Source organism: Rhinatrema bivittatum, chromosome 7 (assembly GCF_901001135.1).
Source record: "Rhinatrema bivittatum chromosome 7, aRhiBiv1.1, whole genome shotgun sequence".
Classification (NCBI taxonomy): domain Eukaryota; kingdom Metazoa; phylum Chordata; class Amphibia; order Gymnophiona; family Rhinatrematidae; genus Rhinatrema; species Rhinatrema bivittatum.
The window spans coordinates 110,017,714-110,044,465 of record NC_042621.1 but is presented as its reverse complement, the minus strand read 5'-3'; the positions used below and the strand labels follow the sequence as shown (position 1 = coordinate 110,044,465).

Sequence of the window (26,752 nt, the reverse complement as noted above, 5' to 3'; positions counted from 1 at the left end):
TACCAGAGGATATGGTTAAGGCATTCAAATGTAATTAACTAGGTAGACATGGGGAAAACTCTGGTTGGGATCCTGTCAGGTACTTGTAACCTGGATTGGCCCCTGTTGGAAACAGGATGCTGCACTTGATGGACCCTCAGTCTGACCCAGTATGGCAATTCTTATGTTCTTATGACAACTTTCTCAGATACGCTTAGATTTTCCAGATATTGTTGCCTGTCTTCTTTCTGTGATCTCTTGTAGCTCATGAATGCTAACCTTTCCTCCTTAACTTTTAGAAAATCACAGTGGCCTCTTTTTCCTCTTCATTTTTTTTCCTAACCGAAAGCTTAGTTGCTCTTATAATATCTCCATTTAGTTCTGCCCATTTTTCTTCTGCTTTTCCTGGCTTATCCCATCCAGTTAATGGCTCCTTGAGGTACTTCTCCATCTTAGCAAAGTTAGTTGTTCTGAAGTCCAGGACCCTCGCCTGTACTCTAATAGTGACCTACACCATTCAATGATCACGGGATGATCCTATGTCATCACAAACACTCTTCCCGTTGGAAGTCCCATAGGTTTGGAACTGCAACCTTCTGTGTCGGTTCTGTTGCCAGTTGTCTGAACAATTCTTCCTGCAAGTAATTCAGGATCTCCCTGCTTCTAGTTGATTGGGATGTCCCAATCAATATCCAGCAGATTGAAATCACCTAGCAATATAGCACCTCCTCTTTCATAGTAATTTTGTGAATATCCTCCAATAAATTTCAATCCATTCCTTCTGCCTGCGATGGAGGTTTGTATATCACACCAATATAAATGGACGTTCCATTCCCTCCTTCCAGATTAACCCACAATTCCTGCCTTACCTCTGTTGCTTTAATATTATTTTTATAGACAGTGCCACTCCTCCTCCCTTTCATTCTACTCTGTCCTTGCTGAACAGACTGCAGCCTGGTATAACTGCATGCAAGTCATGTTCTCTGAGGGATGTTGCATTTCTGTAACTGCCACTATAATCTAATCAGCCTTTTCCAGGACTGCCTCTAGATCTGCGCCTTAATTCCCCATATTATGACCATTAGGGTCCAGAGCTTTTCCAGACGCTGCCCTTTTCTTTAGCATTTCTCTATAAGTGCTTAAAGATTTACTTATCTGAGTAGCACACATTGAAATGTTTTAGCATAGATTACTTACAAACAGAGCACTGTAAAAACAACCCTTCCCAAAATATAAATAAAACAAAATGAACACATGAAACAAACAAAATTAAACAATATTTTTTTTCCATGCACACCGTTAAGCGTTAAACATCTAAGCTTGTTTTATATAATCCAGAAAAATTAGAAAACCCTCTAACAAGTGTTTAAGAATATGGTTTTACATGTCTTAAAGGGATGAAAAGCCAATTCAGAGATTTTTAGCACACGCTACCCCATTTGGTGGGTTCATAAAGGTAGAAATGTTTCTAATCATAATAGGCAAAAAACATCCCAAAATATATGTTATATCTTCATTAGATTTTATACAATTTTTTTGTGTACTCCCGTGAATTAGAAAACAAATGCATATGAATCCCACATATTCATATATGTATATTTAGCTGAACTTACAATGTTAAATTCTTGACAGTTTAGCATACCTGAGCCACACTTAAATATTTTCTTTGTTATTTACAAGCTTATATGTTTGCTTGTTGAACTGTAAAATGTAAATATTTGCTTATTTGGATGAATATAGATTATTTGCTCACCTATATCAATCTTAAATATGCTTACTGACAAAGCTAAATTGTCTGCTTCTTTGTCTATACCAGTGGCATAGCCAGAACTGATTTTTTTGGGTGGGCCAAGGTTAACATGGGTGGGAAGTAGGCATACAGGTCTGAGTCCTACTAGTAATACTCTTGTCCATAAGTAATGCCACAGAGTGCGCTGACAAAGAATTTCTAAGTAGTCTGCAACAGCTGTTATGAAACACAGAAACATAGACATGATGGTCCATCCAGTCTGCCAGCAAGCATAAGCATAAGTATAGTATCTGCTGCATCATGTAGGTCACCCCCATGCTTATCAATTTCCCAGACCATAAAAGACAAGGTTGGTTGCTGTTTGAATCCAATTCCCCGTTATGCCTCACCATTGAAGGAGAGAACAATATTGGAGTTACATCAAAGCATCAGGCTTATTGGTTAAGGTAACCGTTGCATCATCAAGTTACCCCCCCCCCCCCCCCCCATACTTATTTGTTTCCCCAGGCTGTAAAAGTTGGGACCCTCATTGGTTGCTGTATGAATCCAATTCCCCTTTCCCCCCTGCCGTTGAAGCAGAGAGACATGATGGAGATGCATCAACACTATCAAGGCTTATTGGTTAAGGGAAGTAACTGTCACATCAGCAAGCTACCCCCATGCACTTCTCTTGATTTCCACCCTCTAGCCTTGAGGGATCCACAGTGTTTATCCCATGCCCCTTTGAATTCTTTCACTGTTTTTGTCTTTACCACCTCCTCCGGAAGGGCATTCCAGGCATCCCCCACCCTCTCTGTGAAGAAATATTTCCTGACATTGGTTCTGAGTCGTCCTCCCTGGAGTTTCATTTCGTGACCCTAGATCTACTGATTTCTTTCCAAAGGAAAAGGTTTGATGTTTGAACATCATTAAAACCTTTCAGGTATTTGAAGGTCTGTAGATATCGCCTCTGCGCCTCCTCTCTTTCAGAGTATACATATTCATATCCTTCAGTCTGTCTCCATAGGTTTTCTGATACTGACCCACACCATTTAGTAGTTCTTCTCTGGTCCTCCTTCATCCTGTCTCTATCCTTTTTGAAATAAAGGCTTCAGAACTGAACACAATACTCCAGGTGAGGCCTCACCAAGGACCTGTACAAGGGCATCACCACCTCCTTTTTCTTACTGGTTATTCCTCTCTCTGTGCAGCCCAGCATTCTTCTGGCTTTAGCTATTGCCTTGTCACATTGCTTTGCCATCTTCAGATCGTCAGACACTATCACCCCAAGATCCCGCTCTTGTTCTGTACATATCAGACTTCCCCCCATCACATACAGCTCTTTTGGATTACCATATCCTAGATGCATGATGCTGCACATCTTGGTATTGAATCTCAGCTGCCAAATCTTTGACCACTCTTCAAGTTTTCATAAATCACTTTTCATTCTCTCTACTCCTTCAAGCGTGTCCACTCAGTTTCAGATCTTGGTATCATCTGCAAATAAACAAACTTTTCCTTCTATCCCTTCCACAATGTCGCTTACAAAGATACTTTACAGCAGTGGTCCCCAACCTTTTTTGCACCAGGGACTGGCTTCCAGCAAGACCATTTTTCCATGGCCCAGCAGGGCGGGGTGGGGGTGGGGCAGGGGTGGGGCTTTGGTCATATGGGGGTGGGGTTATGGAGGGGGTTGGATTTTAGTGCATACTTATTTAATTATGACATTTATAATGTGAATGTGACATGCATGACACACTGACCCATGATCGTCACGGGGCTAGATGTAAAAGTACAGTTTGCATCCACAGGACCCCTCCTGACCCACAATAATTAATTAATTAATTTATTTATTTATTTATTTAACATTTTTATATACCGAAATTCATGTAGCAATGTTACATATCATTTCGGTTTACATTATAACATTAACAAGCATGTAAGAATGCGATTACATCGAACAGGGAAAATAAAATTGGCTCAAGGAACTGGGGAGTAAATTACAATGATTACGATTAGGTGATGAGATTCTATAACTGAAACCTGGCTAAGTATTTGGGAGCCACGCCGCATGGTGCACTTTGATGGGAGATTATTGGTATGGATTAAAAGCTTGTTCGAATAGCCAAGTTTTGAGTCTCTTCTTGAAGGTGATTGGGCAAGGTTCCTTCCGGAGTTCTGGAGGTAGAGAGTTCCATTGTGCGGGGCCTGCTGTAGATAGAGATCGTTTATTTAATGAGGTTTTGATGGGTGGGGCGAGGAGAGTGTCTCTATAAGCTGCTCTCGCCGGTCTGGAAGGAATATGTGGTTGCAAAGGGATATTGAGTTCCAGTGGAATGAGCTTGTGTATAGATTTGTGAATGATTGTGAGAACTTTGTACGAGATTCTAAACTTGATTGGGAGCCAGTGTAGGTTCCTTAAGATGGGGGTAATATGATTTCTTTTGTTAGACTTAGTCAGAATCCTGGCAGAAGCGTTTTGAAGTATTTGTAATGGTTTTATGGCGTTAGCTGGGAGGCTGAGTAGAAGGGAGTTGCAATAGTCAATTTTTGAGAAAATGATTGCTTGTAGGACTGACCGGAAGTCTTGGAAGTGGAGGAGGGGTCTGAGGCGTTTAAGGACTTGTAATTTATAGAAGCCATCCTTCGTGGTGTTATTAATAAATCTCTTTAGGTTTAATTGATTGTCCATGATGACTCCGAGGTTTCTGACTTGAGAGGAGAATGAAGGTTGGCTGGTGGGGAGTATGTTGGACATTGCATAGTTACTGTCCTGTGAAACAAGGAGTAATTCCGTTTTGTTGGAATTAAGGATTAAGTTAAGGCTCATGAGCAGATTGTTGATGGCTAGGAGGCAGTTGTTCCAGAATTCTAGTGTTTTTTGTAAAGATTCCGTAACCGGATTGAATATTTGCACATCGTCTGCATAGATGTAATGGGTTAATTTTAGATTGGAGAGGAGCTGGCAAAGCGGTAATAGATAAATGATGAAGAGGGTGGGGGATAAGGATGAGCCTTGAGGGACTCCCAGAGAAGAGCGGACTGGGTGTGATTCGTTATTGTTGACACTGACCTTGTAAAATCTGTTATGTAGAAAAGATTTGAACCAGCTGAGAGCCTTGCCTTTAATGCCTATGTCAGATAGCCGATCCAGAAGTGTTGAGTGGTTTACCGTATCAAAAGCGGCCGATAGGTCGAGGAGGATGAGTAGACCGGGCTGTTTTTTTATCTAGATTCAACAGTATTGCGTCTGTTAGGGAGATTAAGAGTGCTTCTGTATTTCGGGCTTTATGGAAGCCAAACTGAGAGGGGGCTAGTATTTTGTTATCTTCTAACAAAATACCCTTTCCTAAAGTTCGACCCTACCACACGACCAGACCGGAGGGCGTCCTCCGGTCTGGTCGTGTGGTAGGGTCGCGGTGGAAATAATGGATGTAAAGCAGAATTATGACATTCCCCATACAACTCACCCTACAAAAAAGATATTCTGGTTCTGGTGTCATCTCAGAAACAGCAACTCAAACTCCTTCTACTTCCAGGCTCAATAGCCCTACTTATGAAAAGACAGCAGTTTACCACCAATGCATGTCCTCTTGAGAAAACACAACAAATAAGACTGATACAAATGCTTACATGCTAGTAAAATATTTCATCTCGGTAACAGACACAGAACCGACCTAACATACTCCCAGGATCTGTAGTAATGCACATAAACTAATCAGCACACAGTTACACCTGTATTATGGAATACACTCAAACAGGAGCAACCCTATCTATGAAAAGGCAACACTATAAATATTAAATCAGGCCCTAAAAACCAATACACCTCTTATTAGGAAAACAGAACTAGCAAGCAGCTATAGATCCCCACACAGAAATAATTGTAAAACTATACTAATAAGCAGAATAAATGTTTCAAAACAGCTATGAACAGGATAACATCCATCAATTAAAAACTCATAAAAACTATTAAACATTCTCCAAACACCAATAAAATATTTCAAAACAGCAGACATCACATAATTAAAATGGCAGTCAATCAATAAAAATAAACTTAAAAAGCCACCTTTACTTACCCCCCTCCAGCAGCTCTCCTATTCCCCTTCCATGCAGGCTGTGGCGTACACCAGAAGCAGCAGTAGTGGCTAAGCTCTATACTCATGGTCCTCTTCCTTAGGGCCCATGTCTCTCACACACACACCATACCAGTCATGCCCCCATGACCAGTTTCTGTCTCTCACACACCAATCACCTCCCAAACAGTCTTTGGCACACACACCAGTCACCTTCCTGAACAGTTTCTCTCATGCCAAACACACACACAGGCTTCCCACTCCCGTGTTCTACTTACATATACGGACTTCTCACTCTCATAATCAATTTCTCTGTCTCACATACACACACACACACACACACACTCACCAATCTCTCACTCCTATGTTTGTTCTCTCCACCTGCACAGGCTTCTCATTCCCATAATCACTTTCTTTCTCTCTCTCACACACACAAAGGCTTCCCACCCCCATGTTCTCTTTCAGATATACAGGCTTCTCACTCCCATGCTGTGTCTCACACACACCCAGGTTTCTCACTCCCATGCTCACTCTTCACATGCACAGGCTTCTCATTCCCATAATCACTTTCTTTCTCTCTCTCTCTCACACACACACACACACACACACACACACACACACACACACCAGTCACCTGATCTCTCTCATGCATACACACACACACACAGGCTTCCCACTCCCATGTTCTCTTTCAGATATACAGGCTTCTCCCTCCCATGCTGTGTCTCACACATACACCCAGGTTTCTCACTCCCATGTTCACTCTCTTCACATGCACAGGCTTCTCATTCCCATAATCACATTCTTTCTCTCATATTCACACACACCAGTCTCTTTCTCTCACACACACCATCACCTTACCAACCAGCTCTCTCTCTCATGCATGCACACACACACACACAGGCTTCCCACTCCCATGCTCTCTCTCTCATAATCAGGCTTCTCACTCCTATGCTTTCTTTCACCCACCCCCCCCCCCCCCCCCAACACCAGGCTTCTTACTCCCATGCTTTCTCACATACCCAGATTTCTCACTTCCATGCTTTTTCTCTCTCACACGCATACACATCAGTCATCTCCCTGAGCAGTCACTTTCATTGTCTCTCACATATACACACACATCAGCTCTCTGACCGGTTTCTCTCAATCACACACAGGCTCTCAATCACACACAGGCTGGCTGGCTGCTTCTCTCTCTTTCTCTCACTCACTTCCTCTCCCCCCTCCCCGAGCACAAATGGTAGCTGCAGCAGCCTCCTCCTCCAGCCCCCGCAGGCCAAGAAAGAAGAATCCCATCGGCCGTGGGAGGCTCATGCTGCTGTCTCCTTTCCCGATTACCGGCTGCTTCGATTGCTCGGGGACCGATGCTGCCGCCGCCGATGCTACTTTTCCACGCGGCACAGCCTTTCTCCTTCCCGCGCACCGCTCTGTGTATCACTTCCTGTTCCAGGTCACGGGGGGGGGGGGGGCAGGAGTGGGAAGAAGAAAAGGCTAGCCAAAGGTGCCACAGCTTCTAGCACCGCTGCCGTTCCCACTGGGCTTGAATGTGCTGATAGCCCCGCGGTAACGGCAGCAGGGAAGGAAGAGCAGCAGGAGAGACCAGGAGCACATGACACACTGCCGGTGCTTGGCGGCGCCGCGGACCGGCAAAAAACCCACAACGGCCCGGTCCTGGTCCACGGACCGGTGGTTGGGGACCCCTGCTTTACAGAACCGGTCCCAATATTGATCCCTGTGGTACTCCACTTAATACGGCTCTCTCTTCAGAGTAGGCTCCATTTACCATTACATGCTGTCTCCTATCGGTCAACCAGTTTGTAATCCATGCCACCACCTTGGCACTCACTCCCAAGCTTCTCATTTTGTTCATAAGCCTCCTATGCAGGACTGTATCAAAAGCTTTGCTGAAATCCAAGTAGATAACATCGAGTGCTCTTCCTTGATCTATTTATAGTCACCCAATCAAAAAAAATCAATCAGATTTGCCTGACAGGACCTTCCTCTGGTGAATCCATACTGCCTCGCTTCCTTTCTTTCAGCAGCGTCTCCATTAATTTTCCCACCACTGAGGTGAAGCTAAGCGGCCTGTAGTATGCATCATGAGTGAAACTTTACAATATTTTAACTTAATAATTTCAAGCACTTAACAACATTAAAAATTCCTTATTAATCTGTATTAATTTTATATTTACTGCAGATTATTAATACACAAGAATATTATGTAAAAAGCAAAGAACACACACACATCAGATCCAATCAGTCATGTAATAAAATAAATATCAATGTATTCTTTCATGAATCCTCTGTCTAGAAAGGCAGAGATTATCCTAACAACAATAAAATAGCAATAATCATAAGAATGAGTGCAGAGCAGAATTAGGACAGTTCACATTAGAACCCAACATGCAAAAATAAAAATATTCAAATTCTGGTATCACCTCAGCAAAACAAAATCTTTCCATTGCTAAACATTTTGTGATGTAACACAAAACCCTGCAAAACAGAAAAGACACCTAGAACCTTGCCGAACCTTGCCAATCCATCCAATCCCAGCACTAACTCTTAGGAATCAAACAGCACCATTATTTATGAAAAAACAGCATTACAAATACTGTACTCGGCCCTAGAATACGAATGCCCTATCTACTGGGTGAACAGAACAAGCCAGACTACTACAAATCCCTACAGAGAAACTACCCGCTAGCTAAAATACTGCACTTCTGTCATACCCAGGCAGAACAGAGAGCAACCCTTACCCAATACAGATATAAGGGTCTACAAATCAGAAACAGAAACATGCAGACAAATCCAAAATAGAAAGCCTGAGAAACCAGACGCTGAACAATGGAAGAGCAAAATACAAAAATATAAGAAATATATATTCCCAAAGATGGCAGATTCCAATCACTAAAAACTCCATATTTATTTTTAACCTTTGCTTTCCGAACTTTTCATTTTTCTAATTGGTTGGCCCTGGTGTCTTTTTTTCACTTTCCCCTTGTCTGTCTTTTCCTAATTCTTTTTTCAAGGTCTCTTTTGTCTTTCTGCTTTCTTCTCTCTCCTATCTTCTTCCCTTCCTTCCTTACACACACACAGGCTCTCACTCTCAGGCTCCCCCCCCCCCCCCCCCATGCTTTCTCTCTCTCTCACCCCCCTCCATCCTCTCATACACATACACGTTGGATCAATGTTTAAAGTAGGGGCTTTACACCAATGTTTCAAAGGGAAGCTGTACCCATGCTTTCACTCTGAAACTTATCTGTGAATGGCTGCAATTCCTTTTTGTGCAGGTGGAATTTTGCAGGGAAGAGTCCAAATCAAGATTTGAAGATGCCGTCTACATCATCTAACCCTTCCTCTCAACTCAGCTGAACACAGGCACAGCTCTATCCATGTAAAGGTTTTGAAACGTCTCATCCCCATGTTTATATACATGCATCTATACATTTAAGTTTTATGGCTAAGCAAGTAGATGCTCACGCTTCGCACTTAACACAGCAAATATTTACGTTTTTGCAGATCAGTAAGCAAATGTTTACACTCTGTGCACATTGCCAAGCAAACTTTTTTGTTTTATGGGACTAAGCCAAGCGTCTTAAGCTGATTACGATAAGCAAACAGATATTTTATGCTTCTATGGACAAGCAAACAATTAAGCTTTGCAGACCAGCAAGTCAACATTTATGTATTTTCGTCCTCCGCAGGCAATCAAGCACCTAAGGCAGGCAATTGAACATTTTGAGCCTCTGCAAGACATTAAGTCTCCTTATACAGTATGTGCAGCCAATCAAGAAGCAAGCACATTTTAACCTTAGCATCCTGACTATAACTAGCAGACGGCCGCTTTGTATTCTGTTTCTAAATGATTGATTTCAGGCTTGCACCTCATGCAACATGTACTAGCCTTAAGGCCATACATTTCAGGAGCAGCTTGCTAAAGGCACAGTGCTGATAAGTGCTGCATCGCTGAGCTGAGGTTACAGGGTACAAATGCCCCAGGCTAGCAACCAGACTAAATAAAAAAGGCCAGAATGTGGTCACCAACAAAGGGGCCAGAATTACTGCATTATTAAAACTTTCACAAGTCTGGCGCTCATCAGATCCACTCAGGTGTTTCTTTTTTTTCCTAATTCTCCAATGCAAGCAGGTTTTCCAGAGTGAAAGATGCTGCCTCCTCCTCGAGAGGGCTCACTCCTCAGCACCAGCGAAGAGAAGAAAGCAGCAGAGCAGAAGGAGGAGCTGCAGCAGTGAGACCTGCGGTCCCCCCAAGGCAGCAGGAAGGTGGAGGTAACGCCCCAAGGTCCCTGACAGCATGGACAGGCAGGGCAAAGCGGTGGCCACTAGAAACAGGGTCCCTGGCACGGAGGTGCTGGCGATGAAACGGCAGAGAAGCAGAAGCTGCAAAGTCTACCCTCCGCAGCGGCGGGCACGGCCTTAAACTGGACCCTCCGCAGTAATTGCTGCAGGTTCTAGGTACGGTGGGCAGGAAAGAGAAACATTCGGAGCCACTTCACAGAGACCCAAGATTCGCTTTATTGGCCTTTCTGAAAGGGTTGCCACAGTGCTTCACCTGGCACCTCCTCTGCCTTACACAGCATGTGACGAGTCCCTCTGCTTAAATATGACTGTCTAAATTTGATCTGTCTCTCTTTGCTGGAAGGGAGGGCACGACCCAATGGTCTGGGCTATAATGAGAAATGTGCAAGAAACAGAGTGTTACACAGGAGGCCAGCTGTGCACTGTACGTACCCCTATTTAACAAATACAGCGTTTTCTAGCACAGTGCTTCTCAAGCCAGTCCTCAGCGCGCACCCAGCCAGTCAGGGTTTCGGCACATCCACCATGAATATGCAGGAGATAAGTTCGCATACCGTGGAAGCAGTGCGTGCAGATCTCTCTCCTGCATATTCGAGGTGGAGATCCTGGAAACCTGACTGGCCGGATGTGTCCTGAGGACTGGCTTGAGAAGCACTGATCTAGCAGAAAAAACTCCTACCTCCCCTCATCATAGAACAAAGAGCACAACCTTCCACTTTATATCACATGAGAGAAGAACAGGCCAGGCACACAAGCGCACATACAGACACACGCGTCCAAGTCACACATCCTGTCAAACCGCAGTACAACAACAACATTGCACACCTACCCACCAAACACAGAGAAACACTCCATCCCATGCTAAAAATAAGATTCAGTAACAAAGACAGCTAGAGAGCACCATGGAGCCATCAAGGAGAACAATCTCCTTTCTTGGAGTGCGATTGCGTTCCTGGCATCAGACGGAATTTCATATACCCTTGCAGCTGTTCTAGGTTTACTTTTTCAGTACACTTTCTGCATCCACAAACAACATTTAAAGGAATAACCACATCTCGTGTACACAAACTGCCCATGCTACATGCTCTGCTAAATTATAATGCAACATTGTCCAAGGGAATAACCATATACACATACGATGCTACAAATTCTGGTGTACAAAGTCAGAATCCAGGCAATGTGCAGACAGAAAATGTGCAAGCTCTTCAATACATGCATCTCAGTCCTTCCTTGCAGTAACCCCTCCTATTCCAATACCATGACCCTCACACGACTCTTCTAGGCACCTTACTTTTGCCCTGTGACATGCTTTGCTATTCCAGTACTGAGACCCAGACACGTCTGCCCATGCACCTCACTCCTGATCGGCAGCACTCTCTGTTGTTCTGGTATCGAGACCCACATAGAGTTGTGCCAATGCACTTCAATCCTAACCTGCAGCAGCCTCCTCTATTTCCAGTTTTCCAGTCCTGAGACCCAGACATAGCTTTTCTAATACACCTCAAACTTTGCGTGCAGCATCCCATGCTAGTCCAGTATTGAGTCATACTTACATACATATATATATGCGCACACACACACACACACACACACACACACACACCAGCAGACAAAGAATGGGCTTCTACTGATTATAGGCTGAGAACCGAGCAACTCAATTCATTGTAACCTAATCCAGGTAAAGGCCACAGTTTTTTTTTTAACTGAAAAATGAAAGTGTTAGTCCTCTGCACCACCCCATCCTTTAAAAGGGAACTGTTTAAAGGCATTTCCACTGGCAAAAGGTGTCTTACCTGCTTAAATTGCTCATCTGAAAAAAGTACCCAGTTGTCCCACAACATGCGCACTTTAAGCCACATAAACAGGAGGCGTGTTTTGGTGGAGCGTAGGGAAACAGCGCGTGCAGGTTGCATTTTTAACTCTACATGCATTATTTTCAATGAAAACGGTACCCAACCGGTGTAAATGTCCAGGGTTAGCTTGTACCAGCGGCAAGTTTCAAAGCTAAAATGTGAGCCCATGCTTGCTTTGAAACGTGGGACAAAGTCTGTAAGTAAAAAGTGCCTACAGACTTTGCTCCAAAATGCACAGTTTGAAAATTGCACCCCCCTCCCCCCAAACATGCTTAAGTGCTATAAATTCATGTGGGGATCTTATGTGCCAAGGCCCAGAATGGGGAATAATGAGTGCGGCTTGCTGGGGTTGTCTGGCTTTTTGTCTTATGAGCGCTCAGATCGCCACAGGCTCAGCAGCAGCCTGAAGCTGCTTATTTGGAGCTGTGATGGACACAGCACGGATCTTAGAACGGGAGCTGGGATGGCGAAGGAAATATTTCATTAGTCATACCGGCCAGCTTCAAAGGTGAAGCGCGTGGCATCACGGCCATAGCGGCGGAGGGAACACAGGGGCCAGGACGCTAGCTTAGTGCAGGGATTGTGCATGTCCCAGAGGTAGATGTTTTCGTGGGTGATCTGCAGCTTGCATTCTCCATATACATCCAAGTTCGGGCAGGGCATGAGGAAGACGTTGAAGCGTTCTGCAAGGAGAAAAGAGGGGACCGTCAGGACACAGTGCACTACATCAGGTACACAATATTAAATCTCAGTATAACAAAGCAAAGCTCCTTATCTTTCGAGAGAAAGGATTCACCAGTCACTGATACGGGCGATGTCACTGACGCGCGAGGCCAGTTAGACAACGTCCAGGGCTTTACAGGAAACGTTTGAAACACTTCTGCACACGAGCATTAGCTTCCATGCTTCTGTAGCTCGGTTCCAGAAGGGGAGGTGGGAAGGAATGCATGATTAGTGATTTTCAATGAACGCATCTTTTATGTGCATTACTTTGCTTTTTCTTATAAGTTACAGATTTTAAAAAGGTTAAAACATTTGTTGTATAAAAATGATTTTAGGAATGTACTTCAAGCCCTTTTATTTTCGAAAATTGATTACTGCAACGTCCTATTGTTGGTACTTCCCATTTCAACAATCCGTCCTTTGCAGCTCTTGCAGAACTCGGCGGCCCGTCTTTTAACCGGTAGTAAAAAGCACGACCACATCACGCCTGTTCTTAAAGAACTTCATTGGCTTCCAATTTTCTATAGAATTCAGTTTAAATGTCTATCTATGATACACAAAGCTTTATATGGAGAAAAAATAGAATGGTTAAATTCTGCCTTGCACATTCATACACCAGAATGCAACCTACGTTCATCTGGCAAAGCTTTATTATCGATACCTTCACCCAGACTTGCACATCTTAACTCTCTTCGAGATCGAGCACTTTCACTGGCTGGCCCAAAAATTTGGAACAACTTACCCACCGAGCTAAGACTGGAGTCACAGCCCATCACTTTAAAAAAAAAGTTAAAAACCTGGCTGTTCGAGCAAGCCTTTCTTAATTAAGAGTCTTTCCTCTTATCCTTTCCCCTCCTGTTCCTTTTACATTTTAGTATTAGTGGAAAGAGTAATGGTAGTAATGTGTGGTTAATTTTAGGGATGTTATTAATTATTTATTTTATTTGCTTTAGATGTTTTGATTAATGTTAATATATTTTACTTCAAATGCTGTTTTTAATATGTACACCAATATGATATCTTTTTTGAATACCGGTATAAAAAAGTGAACTAAATAAATAAAATAAGGTGAATCATGAACAGGGGCGGATTGAGGAAAAATAGTGGCCCGGGGGATTTTTCTCCTTACTGGCCCATGGGTACCCAATTACATATACAATATAATTCACATATATAATTTACATATATATGTACACACCCCTATATTTTGGCATGGTCCTCCTGTATCAACACAGTACTATTTGCCAAAACTCAAAGAATAACAACCCCACCTATGAAAAAGAATACCACAAATATTACACCAGAATCTAAAATATCAATACACCTCCTATCAGGAAAATAGAACAGGCCAAGCTACTACAGATCCCTACAGAGAAACCACAGGCTAAATGAATGCTTCATCTCAGTCTTTGCATGCAGAATACAAACTCTCACCAAATACATAATAAAGCCACATAAAGTATAAATAGAAATGTGCAGACAAAAACTGAACTGTAAAATGTATCATGCCAGACTCTATAAAGTGCAACAATGGAAAAACAAAAATGTCACCATTCTTCATGAAACAATCAATAAAATCAAGATATATAAATCATGAATCATAATTATAAAATCATACTAATAAAATAATTTTAAAACAGCTGATGAATAGAATATCCAATAATTAAAGACTCAAGCAAATTTTGAAACCTTTACCAAACACCAATAAAATATTTCAAACAGCAGACACAGCACATACTACCCAATAATTAAAATGGCAGTCAGTCAAGAAAAATGAACTTAAAAAGCCACCTTTACTTACCCTCTCCAGCAGTTCTCCTACTTCTTTCCCTTGCAGGCCACACCAGAAGCAGCAGTAGCTGCTGAAGTTGTCCTCATGGTCCTCTTCCTTAGGGACCACAACCAGTCTCCTCTCTCTCTCTCTCACACACACACACAAACACACACACACGTGTCACACCCTCAAGACCAGTTTCTGTCTCTCACATAATCATCTCCCCAACCAGTATCTCTCTCTCACACACAGAAGCACACACATACCAGTCATCTCCCTCATCAGTCTCACACATACACATGTCACCTCTCTGGCCAGTCTCTCTCAATCACACAGTGCTCTCGCTCCCCTTATTTACACACAGGATTTCAATCACACAATGCTCTCGCTCCCCTTACTTACACACAGGATTTCAATCACACACATGCCCTCTCTCTCACAGTCACAAGCCAGCCAAAAACATGCTCCATCTCTCTCTCTCGCACACACGCATTGACTCACACAAGCACCATTCCTTTCTCTCTCTCTCTCTCACACACACACCATTCCTTTCTCACACACACACACACACACACACACACACACACACACAGAAGTACCATTCCTTTCTCAAATACACACACACACACAGAAGCACTCTGCCGATCTAAGGCCCCCAGCTGAACAGCTGGTCTCTGGCGGCGGCTAGCAGCACTGGTGTTCACTTCTTTGGCCCCTGCCGGCGCCCATCTTCATTTTTTCTCCCCCGCCAGCCATGATTTTTATTTCTTCGGCCCCCGCCGCTTGGCCCCTGCCCATCTTCATTTTTTCGGCCCTCGCGGGCTTGGTCTCCCACGGGGGCTGTCTGGGAGGCGCCGGGCCGGCCCATCTTCTTTTCTTCGGCCTCTGCCGCCATGATTTTTATTTCTTTGGCCCCCGCCGCTTGGTCTCCAGTGGGGGCTGGCTGAGTGGCGCCCATCTTCATTTTTTCATGGGCTTGGTCTCCCGTGGGGGCTGTCTGGGAGGCACCGGGCCGGCCAATCTTTTCTTCAGCCTCCGCCGGCCTCGATTTTAATTTCTCCGGCGGGGGCTGGCTGGGAGGTTCCCATCTTCATTTCTTCGGCCCACGCTGGCTGATCTTCTTTTCTTTGGCCTCCACCGGCCTCGATTTGTATTTCTTTGGCCCCTGCCGGCTTGGTCTCCGGCAGGGGCTGGCTGGGAGGCGCTGAGGCTGGGCTGAGGATGGGCCACGCGGTCGAGACCACGTGACCAGCTAGACTGGCCCACCGGGGGAAGCTTGATCCCCCGATAGGTCAATCCACCCCTGATCATGAAGCACACACATGAAACTCCATAGTTTAAGTGCTGTCTTTAATGAAAGTGGGAGGGAGGGGAAGAGTAACAATATATAACACCATTAAAGTGTGTTCACTTGTTTTTGGTGGATTTGGACTATTGTTTTGTTTTTTTTAAAGGAAGAGAATCTGAAATTATAAAAATAGGACCTGGGGGAGGAGGGAGGGCCGTGGTAGGGCTGTAACCCTAAAAAGAACGTTCTGGAGAATAGATTGCCCCAAGCTGCTGCCAAGTTGGTGTTGTGTGTCTATGCACTAATGAGAACTGAATGTATGAACTGAGCTCTATGTCGCTGTTTTCAATTGAGGTTGAATTGAGATGGCCTACAAATGCAGCCATAGCCTTGACATGCACTTCTCAAGTCAAACCAGCTTGAGCATGTGAAGGATACATACTGGATCTGCTATGTCCTTCCTGATATCGGAATGTGGCCTTGGGAAAAATGTAAGAAGCATGGTTGAAAGCCATCAAAATCCTAGGCAGGAACTTAGGAAATATACACCACCATCCCACTATTGATGAAATTTAGTATATGGTGGACATGTTACTAGTGCCAGGAGCTCATGGATTCTGCAGTTGAAGTAAGTGAGGTTGAATTTGAATTCTCTGGCATTGTATGAAAAACAGTTGATGCAAAAGAATTAATTTGTTACTCGGAAAAGAAGAAGAAAAAAAAAAGTTGGTCACATGGAGTCTCAGCTTATTGGCAGCTTCACTGATAGAATCAATAAAACTTTAAGTTGCCACAGAACCTGATGTCGGAATTTGAGTCAGATGGTATCAGAACACAGTCATTTTCATGGTTCAATGATGTCTTTATTTAAACACAAGAACAGCAACACAAGCATACAGATTCTCTTATATAATGTTCACGCAAGCTCATCTAGAGCGGAGGTTATAACCCATACAAGACCAATAGCAGTTCCATTCTAATCCAAAGTAATTCATGTTCACAAACAGGCCAACTTCAATTACAACAGTCCTTTTGGTATCTGGACTCCACAGTGGCTCAACAGCTCTCAAGCTGCTGGGAACAACTTCCCTGTTCCCAGCAACCTCTTTTCTGTTCCTGAGAACCAATCCTGTACCTCGGGGCGGGATTACTGGTTCTGCCAGCAGGTTAGGTGTTAGGCCTTCTCATTTGTATCAGCTTACTTTTATCAGTGCCACCAGTGGGTCAAATGGCAAAGCCCCTGCCTCCCAGGGAGCCAGGCCACTGCTTCAAGGCCCACCAATCCTAGCATCTAACTAGGAAGCTACTAGGAGAAAAAACAATTTCTAAAGCACAGTTCTTGCTGAAAGAAATACACAAAGGTAAGAAACTTGCAAATAAAAGTCTTACATCAACACGGAGTGGGGGCCTGCTCTTGAAAATAAAAATTCTGGTTTGCCTTGCAAAAGGAAAAAAAAACAAACTGTATGCCCAGAAGTGTTTCAAACTTTTCCTAGAAAGCTCTGGAAAATGTCCAGTTGGCAGCAAGTGATTAGTGACTATCATTCAGAGAATAATATTCATCATTTGAATAACATCATCAATGTACTCAATACCATACAACATAGGGAAGGTCCACCCTCCTAACCAGTTTAGGAGAAGAAGGGATAGAAAGTGAGAGGACTGGTGGGTGAGAAGAGTGAGCACTGGCTGGATCGGGGGAAGGAGAAAAGTCACACCTGCCCTGGCTCCCTTATTCTGATATCAGCCATTTCAGCTGAGGAGGCTGGGGTGGCTGCACTGCTCTTTGGCCCTATGTTTCTGCCCCCCCCCCCCCCAAGGTTTCATACTATGAGTGGCTGCCCACTTGCCTCACTCTAATTTATCCCTGGCTCCTGCCAACGCATCCATCAGCCTACTGAAGTCTCCCCACACCCAGGCAGTCCAACGTGCCCCTGGTTTGCCCTAACGTTTAAAAGGAGAAGACGAAGTTACTTGCGCAGGGTCATGCAATATGTGGTGAATGGGAAGATTTCTGCTCGAGGCCATGCAGTAAGAGGTAGGTCATGCAATGAGTCAGCAGATGGAGGGCTCCTCCCTTCTCAAGGAATATATTCATATTTCAAGGAAAGCCCCCACGCTCTAAGGAATACACTTATAGTGGAACAGGCTTCATGAGTTGGCACATTATGCCCCTCTGTCTGGCCTTATTCAAATCCAGTCTTTTTTAGGTTGCTTTTAAATCTTAACCCCTGAATCTCCTGGTCACAGTGTTGGTTTTAACCATTTTCAGAATAAAATTTCCCACAGACTCTTTTGCACGCTATGTTTCTCTTGACCAGACTGTAAGATCTAGGGAGCACGGGCTGTCTCTTAGGTGTATTTGTGCAGTGATGTGTACATCTAGAAACATTATAGAAATGATAAGTAGCAGCAGTAGTATATTCCAGCCAAAAACAACCCATATACTGAAAAAAAAAAAAAAGGGCTTCTGTCCCAAATATAAGTCTGTTCTTTTCTGAGAGGTGTCACTGCATGAATTCCACAATACCAGATCCCACTGTGTGGTTCTTCTCCTGTACAGAGTGAGTCCGACTCACCTGTTTGCTCACACTGCATCCCTGGGGTTAAGAGGTCCGGCTCCCCCAAGCTGATGTCATTCATTCGCGTTCCCAGGCACTCAATGGACAGAGTCTTGTACCATTCTTCTGCCTCCAGCTCTGCAGACAGGAGAGAAGATCCTGTGATATGCTGAAAAAGCTCGTCTGATACCGCCCTGACAGACAATCCCTTCATTCTTATCTATAGTGCATGTTACATCACTTTACCTCCTCATGGCTCTGCTTTCCCTCCCCAATGCCTTGTGGCATCCGAAGAAGCTCTCCAAACCGAATCAAAATCACAGCATAAAATGAAATAAAATGTCCACTGCTTACTCCATAGTAAGAATGAGAGGTTTCTTGGCCACGTCTTCTTCCAGGCATCATAAAGACTCTTGTACCTCAGCCATGGCCCCCATTAGGAAGTGCAAGGAAGCCCTAGCAAAGCTGTGTCAGATAAAGCCCTGGAGTGACTACAGCAGAGGCTGAATTGCCATCTGATCCCAGAAAGGGTGATACCTATTGCTGAGGTGTAAGCTCTTTGCAGAAATCCCCTACCTGAGTCGCAAGTGAAAGTCCTGGCCGAATCATCGCCAAATGTAATTGCCACCGCCTGTCGCTTGGTCTCCTTTGGGAGCCGTGTGATGCTCTTCACATTACTGATCTCCGTGACCTGGGAGAAATATCTTGGTTACTAACATCTTTCCAGGGTTGTCACCTCATCCAGATCCAGCTGGGCAGACTGATCCAGTCCAGGTTTTGCCCCACAGCATGCATGGAATTGTAGTTCTGATTTCCCTAGTAAAAGCAGGCGGTGCATGTACATGCATGTAAAAGGGCAAATTCAGGACTGATTAGCCTGGCTGGGTTGACCTGGGTGAGATGTTCCATCGACCAGAATGCAGTACCTCTGATTCATTGCTAAATTCCCCCTCTGATTTTACATTGTAGCAAGTTTATGCTCATCTCAAACACCACAGAGTGGGCCAAGTGCCTCGAGCTCGATTTGGAAAAAGCAAGTGATTAAATCTCAAATCCTAAAAATCAAAATCCAAAAGCTCTCTGTTCAGGTAAAAGGGCTCTCTGAAATCTGCCCATCATGAATGTAAAGCAGCAGGCCTACGTTTAGCCACACTTTTGTGCAGGCACTCCCAGGAAGGGCTTAGGCTCGGGGAAGCAACAATGGGCCTAGTTTTGTATTTTCAAAACCGCGCATGAGTTTGGCCAGAAAAAGCAGGTGCATCTCTCTGTGGCACTTTTTCCCTTGAGCAGTTTTCAAAGGTGCAAAAATTGATTGGTAAAGAGCACCCGGTGGGGCTTTGCACCCTACCTGCATCGTTCTGTGAACCGCCCCCTTTATCTGCTATTTTCTTGCTTCCATGTCTTCCTTTTAGCTTTGCCTTCATGAACGTGCAATCCTGCTTTTCTCTAGCATGCAGTGGGGTAAACTCAGGGCTGGAGCAGCCTGAGCCACGTAACTTAAAGCCAGTCGGCAATCCTAATTTTTTCAAAACAGGAAATGACATTTCCAGTTCCCAATAGCACAGATAGCTCTGGATTTCAGGTGAGCCAAACCAGGCAAGGTCCCTTCTTATTTAAAGCAGCAGCATGAGCACATCTGTGGGCAGAATTTACTTGGCACTTAAATCCAACCAAAGTATTACCGTATGTTCCCTCATTTTGGTTCAGAGTTATATTTCAGCCCTGAAAGGATATTAGTATCTAAAGCTCCTCCTATTTACCCATTATTATGGGCGCCATCATGATACATACAAGGGTACATTTTCAAAAGACCTATGGGGCGGAAAAAATAAGGCTTATGTCTGCACTTACCTGTAATCTGCATGTAGCTGATCTTCAAAGAGCAAGACGGATGCAGGACCAAGTCTTCAGGCACAAACAGGAAGAATATGGAGTTTGTGTTTGAAAAGCGTGCGTGTGCATCAAATTTTCACTATGGACTATGCACATATGTCATCTCACCTACTCATGTTCTTTTGCACCAAGTATTTAGCTAGGTAAGTGCAAGTAAACAGTTTTCCTCTGACGTCTTGGCTAGTAGTGAGGTGAATGGTGGAATCTGGGCTTTCATAACGATTGCCCACTTATGAGCGCTGAGACTTATGCATCAGGGCAGCAGAGGAGGAGGAGGAGGAGATATCATTCAGAGAAGGTTTATAGGCCACAATATGCTATCTGGATGTTTCTGGTAAGCACATATTCCTTAGATGTTGATCTGACAAGCAAACTATTTTACATTTCTGACAGGAATTAACAGAGGATTTGGAGAGTTCAGCCCTGAAAAGTCATGCCTTGCCTTGCCTGTGAATTTAAAAGTCATCAATGGCTTCGCTTTCTTACCTATAGAAAGCTGGCAAACCACGGATGAGAATATCATAGGAATTTACCAGTCAGCTACTTCTCACTCTATTGAACAGTTTCTTGATGTTCTTCTCAGAACAAATCATGAAATATACAGTATTTATTTTCCTCATGAAACACAGCTTTGACAGAAAACCATGAGAAACTTTAATGAAATAGCTAATTTTCCTTCAGTCTTGGGAACAATTGATTGCACTCATATTGAATGCAGGTCACCAGGTGGAACTGAAAGGAATGACAGAAACAGGAAATCTTTCCACTCCTTCAATATGCAGGTGGTGTGAAATGTCAAAGGTCTCATTATTGATAAGCTAGCTAAAGAACTCCTGCTTTTGTCACGATTTCTTCATTTTCATGCTATATGGAGTAGATGGTCTGTAGCTAAGTATGAGCTTTCAATTTAATTATCTTACAATGTTCTTAGTCTTTGCCCACCTATTACCATTCATACTTTCCTGTCTTCATTTCCCTCCTTTTATAAAAACCATGCTCCCCTCCTGTACTCAACTCATATCTGTTTTCTCCCCCACAGGTGACCATGACTATCCCCTCAAAAACTGACTGACTCCAATTTCTTATCCTCAAACAATTGGACAGAAACATTATAATGGCATTCATGCACTCACTATACCATGATCAAAAGGACTTTTGTTATCTTAAAAACATGATTTAGATGCCTAGTTAAGTCTGGTGAACACTTTCAATTTGATCATTTAAACCACCCAGGGCTATGGTCTTTAAATTGAAGATCTAATGCTGCTCAGCCCTTAATAGCATCTTATTAATATGCCCACCACGTCAATTGGTTATATGCTGTAAAACGAAGAATCGAAGATCATCAACAGAATGTTGACGTTGTCACCAATGTTCAACTAATGGGGCACTGGCAACCAAATTGCGGAGCCTGCTGAAGTGCTCCATAATATGTATCCTAACTTTCCTTACCTTCTTGCCCACATATAATAAAGAACTAATGGCGGGTTGCTATCAGAATTCGAGCTGAAGCCATTACCAGCATTTTTCATGCAGAAAGACAGTGATCTAAAGTAACTTGATAGATGAACCATGTGAGATGGTTGATGTCATCCTTTAAAAGATAAGTTTAACTAAATTAAATTATTTGTTTATAATTTCAGACACCGCATTCCCTTCCCACCCCTGAAGAAGCCATTGAAACACGTACCGTGTCGGGTTGGGCTGGTGTTCTTTCAAACTGTCAAGATAAGTTTAAATTATTTCTGCCTTCTGCATAACTATGATTGCTTTAAAATAAGTGGTTACCGATGATTATAAAAGATGGTGAAGCATAGTCGCAAAAAGTTTTCCAATGACATGCAAAGCAGTATATAAATAAACTGCACACCTTTACTTTGAGGCATTTTAAGTAAAGCCCGAGTGAAATATATGAGGTATCCACAACTAAGCAATAATTACAGATCCAGCTCTTTTTATGTGGGTGTTTCTTTCATTGCATTTATCTGAATATACACCACTGTACCACAGTTTTTGTCGCTTGGTGTCACATAAAACAAAGTACAGGGACACTGGATTATATACACAACTGAAGCAGTATCACATGTTATTAATGTCCTCAAAAAAACCCCCAAAACCTCTTACCAGAAACAGGATGTACAAAAAAAAAAAGGACAGCGATAATTTGCAGACAGCACAACCATTACACGGGAAATGTCCAAAAGATGACATCACATTCGGTGGGGGAAAACACATCTGAGTGGATCAAAATGAAAATATCAAGTAAATTATGAGAACTCTTAAAGGAAAAGATCAGAGATTGTTGCAGTCCAGTAAAATACTGCACCAAATGCCAACATTCTGTTGATGATCTGCGATTCTTTGTTTTACAGCATATAACCAATAGTCGTGGTGGGCATATTAATAACATGCTATTAAGGGCTGAGCAGCTTTGGATCTTCAATTTAAAGACCATAGCCCCGGGCAGTTTAAATGATAAAACTGATTGGATGTTGTCTGTAGTTTTGAATGGTTTACGATCCTGATTGGTTCCATTTTGGTGTATATATTCCTATTGGCAGCATGAAACACCTGTTGCACTAACCAAGATGGCGATCCCTTTGTGGTGAGCTTTTCTACGGTGGATTTTCATTATTCTTTGGTAGGGTTGAATCTTTCTTGAACAATGTTTTGCGGCAAATTTTTTATTGTTTTTTGTATTTATATTTTGTTTTTTGTTATTTTCTCTGGCTTTCAATGGAACTTCTGAATGTTAGATTTATTCAGGACACACTGGAGATGTTTCTTTAGTTTAATTTGAACATGTACAGAGGAGGAGTATAAGTTTGTATACAACAAGGAGGTTTGTTTTGTTTTTTTAATTTAATTTTTGAATTTTGTGGTTTTAGATATTAATAGAGATGATATATTTATGACATTTAAATTATGTTTAATTTTTCAGAATAAATGGGATGTCATATTGTATGAGAAATAAATAAGAACAATGATTTCAACTATGATTTTCTTCAAGTGAAGATGTGTTCTGCGATCAAGATTTGAAATATAGAATTGTATCCACTATTTCTATATCGCGATATGATTTGTGGACTTTCCCCTGAAGAAGCTTTGCTAAGTGAAACAAGTTGGGAGACAGTCTTTTTGTAATATCTTTATGTGTTTTGTATGTGTGAGTGTGAATGGTGATGAATGTATGTGAATTATTTTAGACTGAAGCTAGTGGATACCCTATTACTGTTTGACAACTCATATATCTGTATATTTTGATACTTTGTGATAAACACAAATTATAAATTTTACATATTTTTTTATATATCACTCTGTGTTTTGACTCAGGTAAGTCTGGTGGCACATTATAAAACCCTGCAAAGATTTGTAAGATTTTCATTGTATTCTGCATATACGGCAAGGCAACAGAGAATATCTCTGCCTGAGAGGGAGCACAGCGATGAGTCTAAAGATAATGATTCTGAATCTGAACAAATTCTGGAGATTATTCAAACACTCAGAATGCTACAATCTATCTTAAAAAACAGATTGAGCCTTCAACATTTTAATGAGATTATATGATATTTATTCATTGATATTCACATATTCTCAGAACATAAAAAATATTGGAAAAAATATAGTGACAGAATATTTGTTACAATTATAGGTTTTATCATGGGCCCACCACTTTTGAAGGCATTCTTGCTCTTTCAACTCTGGAACTGCTTAACAGTGGAGTTAGCTCAGCCATGCTGTCTTTAAAGGCTCTGGCAGTATCCCTACTACAGTGTGAGGCAGGAGCAGGCCAAGGGTCAGTCCTACGGAGACGGAGATGCATTGCCAGCTGAGAGGGAGCTGATCTGAGATAGGGTCTGGTAGGCCTCTTTGGTTCCCCCCATTGCTGAGTGAGGTATTCCAGGAATCAGTCATTCTGCTAATCTGATGAGTAAAGTCAGCATGGGATTCATTAGGCACCCCCTCAGTTCAGGAAGGATAGAATCATGCCAGGTGATGATTTTGAGGTCCGTATTCAAAAGCATTTCGCTGGCTGAGACGTTAGCTGGCAAAATGAAAATGTAGGCACTTTCCTGGCTAAATTCAAGCCGGAAAATAAGTTATGTGGCTAGAATTTATCTGGATAAGTTAGGAGCGTTAACTTGGAGGAGCTGATGTTCACATTTAGCCAGATGACTTATCTGGCTAACTCTGATCAGCCCGTAGAGTTGTCCTAAAGTTAGCCGGATAAAGTTATCTGTCTAACTTTCAGACAGCTGAATATACAGTACTGATAAACTGGATACGTGTATCTGGCTAACTAGCAAAGCTGCACAGTGGCTAAATACGGACCTCTGAGTGTTCACCTATGCTCAGCTCTTCTGGTGCCTTGACTTCCTCTGGAGGTTTCTCACCTCTGCCCTCACCCAGTGTCTCCCTTCTGCTGCTATGAATTCCTAAGCAGTGAAGTTCTCAGCAGCTGCTGAGGATTTCTGAGCTATGAGACTCCAGCAGCTCATTCTCATCAGGCAGGGACTCTTTACCATGGGAAAAATATTCTCCTGCAAGAAGGCTTCAGAGTTGTCCTTCTCATCAGGTGACTGGACTCTAGCTCCACTGGCCAAGCTGCGATATATCAGGCGTGTTTATTATCTCCTGAAGGTAGAAAAAGCACAGTTTAAGACGTTTATTTCTCCAGCTTACATGAATAACAACATTTCTCACATCCTAAGCCCTATAGAAGAGGAGAGAAATGCCATACTGGGTCAGATCAAAGATCCATCAAGCCCAGGATCCTCTCGCAGACATTGGTCAATCCAGGTCACATGCACCCTGCAGGATCCCAAAGAACAAATCCATTCCTTCTTACTTATAACCAGGAGAAGCAGTGGCTTTCCCAAGTCTACATAGCTAATAATGGTTTATAGACTATTCCTCTGGGAACTCGTCTAAATCCTTTTTAAGCTCAGCTATGCTAACTGATTTTATCACATCCATTAGTAACAAATTTTACTGTTTAATAGTTAAAATAATATTTCTCTGATTTGTTTGAAATGTTCTATCTACTAGCTTCATGGAGTGTCTCCTTGTCCTAGTACTACTGGAAAGGGTTATATAACCATTTCCTATTTCCCTGTTCCACTCCAATCATGATTATATAGACCTCTATAATATCTCCTCTCAGCTGTCTCTTCTCCAGCCCTAACCTGTTTTTTCTTTCCTCATAGGGAAACCGTTCCATTCCCTTTATCATCTAATTACTTTGCCATCTACATAATCACAGGGGTGGCTGACTGATATAACATCAACCTTCTCTATCTTTTCTAGTTCTGCTAGATCTTTTTGAAATGCAAAGACCAGAACTGCACACAATACTCAAAATCATGGATTGATACAGAGGCATTATGATATCTTCCATTTTATTTTCCATTCCTTTCCTCATACCTAATATTTTATTTGGTTTTTTGACCGCTGCTACAAAATGAGCCAGGGATTTCAAAGTATTGCTCAATACTATGGAATCTGGCATAGTTTGGATCATTCTTCCCTTCATGCCGCACTTTGCACTTGTCCACATAAAGTTTCATCTGCCATCTAGACACCCAATCCCTTAGTCTTGCAAAGTCCCCTTGCAGTTCCTCACAATCGGCTTGTGATTTACTGCTTTGAATAATTTTGTGCCATCTACAAATCTGATCAGCTCACCTGCTCACTTTTCCAGATAATTTATAAATATATTAAAAAGCACTGGTCCCAGTAGAGCTCCCTGGAGTACACCACAATTTACTTGTCTCCATTGAGAGAAATGACCATTCAGTCCTATTCTGTTTCCAATCTTTTAACCACTTACAGTCCACAATAGGACATTGCCTCCTACCCCATGACTCTAATGAGTCTCATGAGGGTCTTTGTCAAATACCTTCTGAAAATCCAGACACTTTATATTAACCAACTTATCCTTGTTCATATGTTTATTAACTCCTTCAAAAATATAACAGATTCCCCTTTGCTAAATCCATGTTGATTCTGCCCCGTTAATCTGTGTCTATCTACATGGCCAGTAACTTTGTTCTTCAGAATAGCTTCTGCCATTTTGCCCGACACCAGTATGATAAATATATCCTAATAACTAATCAGAAAAAGAGACATTTCTCTATGTAATTGGCAAACATTAGAAATCAAGAGGTCTTGATAAGAAAATTGTAGGAGCTAAACTCAGAAGCCAACATAGGAAAAAAGCCTTCACAGAAAAGGAGCAGAATACCTTCCTAGTGGAGATGGTAGAAGCTAACACAGGAGCTGAGTTTTAGAGGGCATGGGAGATCCCCAGAGATGCTTATTTGAAAACAGATGAAGGGAAAGCTTGATATCAACTGTGCTCTATGGCCTGGTATAACAGATGGAATGTGGCAGGTTATATAGACCGATGCTATGATTCAAATATGTATAGATATATTAATTCCAAGACCTTAAAAACTGTACTTACTTTCAGCCCTTGTTGTTTCATAGCTATTCCAGCTACCAACCCATTGCATATAATCAACTCATTCATCATCTCCGAGATGCACTTTCTCTGCATGGT

General features: G+C 42.6%; 1 protein-coding gene across 6 annotated transcripts in view; it reads right to left on the bottom strand.

Annotated features, from left to right (window-relative positions):
- DOK4 (docking protein 4) overlaps nucleotides 1-26,752 on the bottom strand; it is a 186,884-nt gene that overhangs the window by 36,294 nt on the left and 123,838 nt on the right. For all 6 annotated transcript variants that reach the window (XR_003857752.1, XR_003857753.1, XM_029608929.1 and 3 more), the window contains 3 exons: nucleotides 18,874-18,988; nucleotides 18,316-18,435; nucleotides 12,445-12,634 (listed from right to left, as the gene is read on the bottom strand). Coding sequence is in view for 4 of the 6 variants with exons in the window: in XM_029608929.1 (XP_029464789.1) it covers nucleotides 12,445-12,634; nucleotides 18,316-18,435; nucleotides 18,874-18,988 (425 nt within the window). In the remaining 2 variants the exon portion in view is untranslated. The remainder of the gene's footprint in view (nucleotides 1-12,444; nucleotides 12,635-18,315; nucleotides 18,436-18,873; nucleotides 18,989-26,752) is intronic.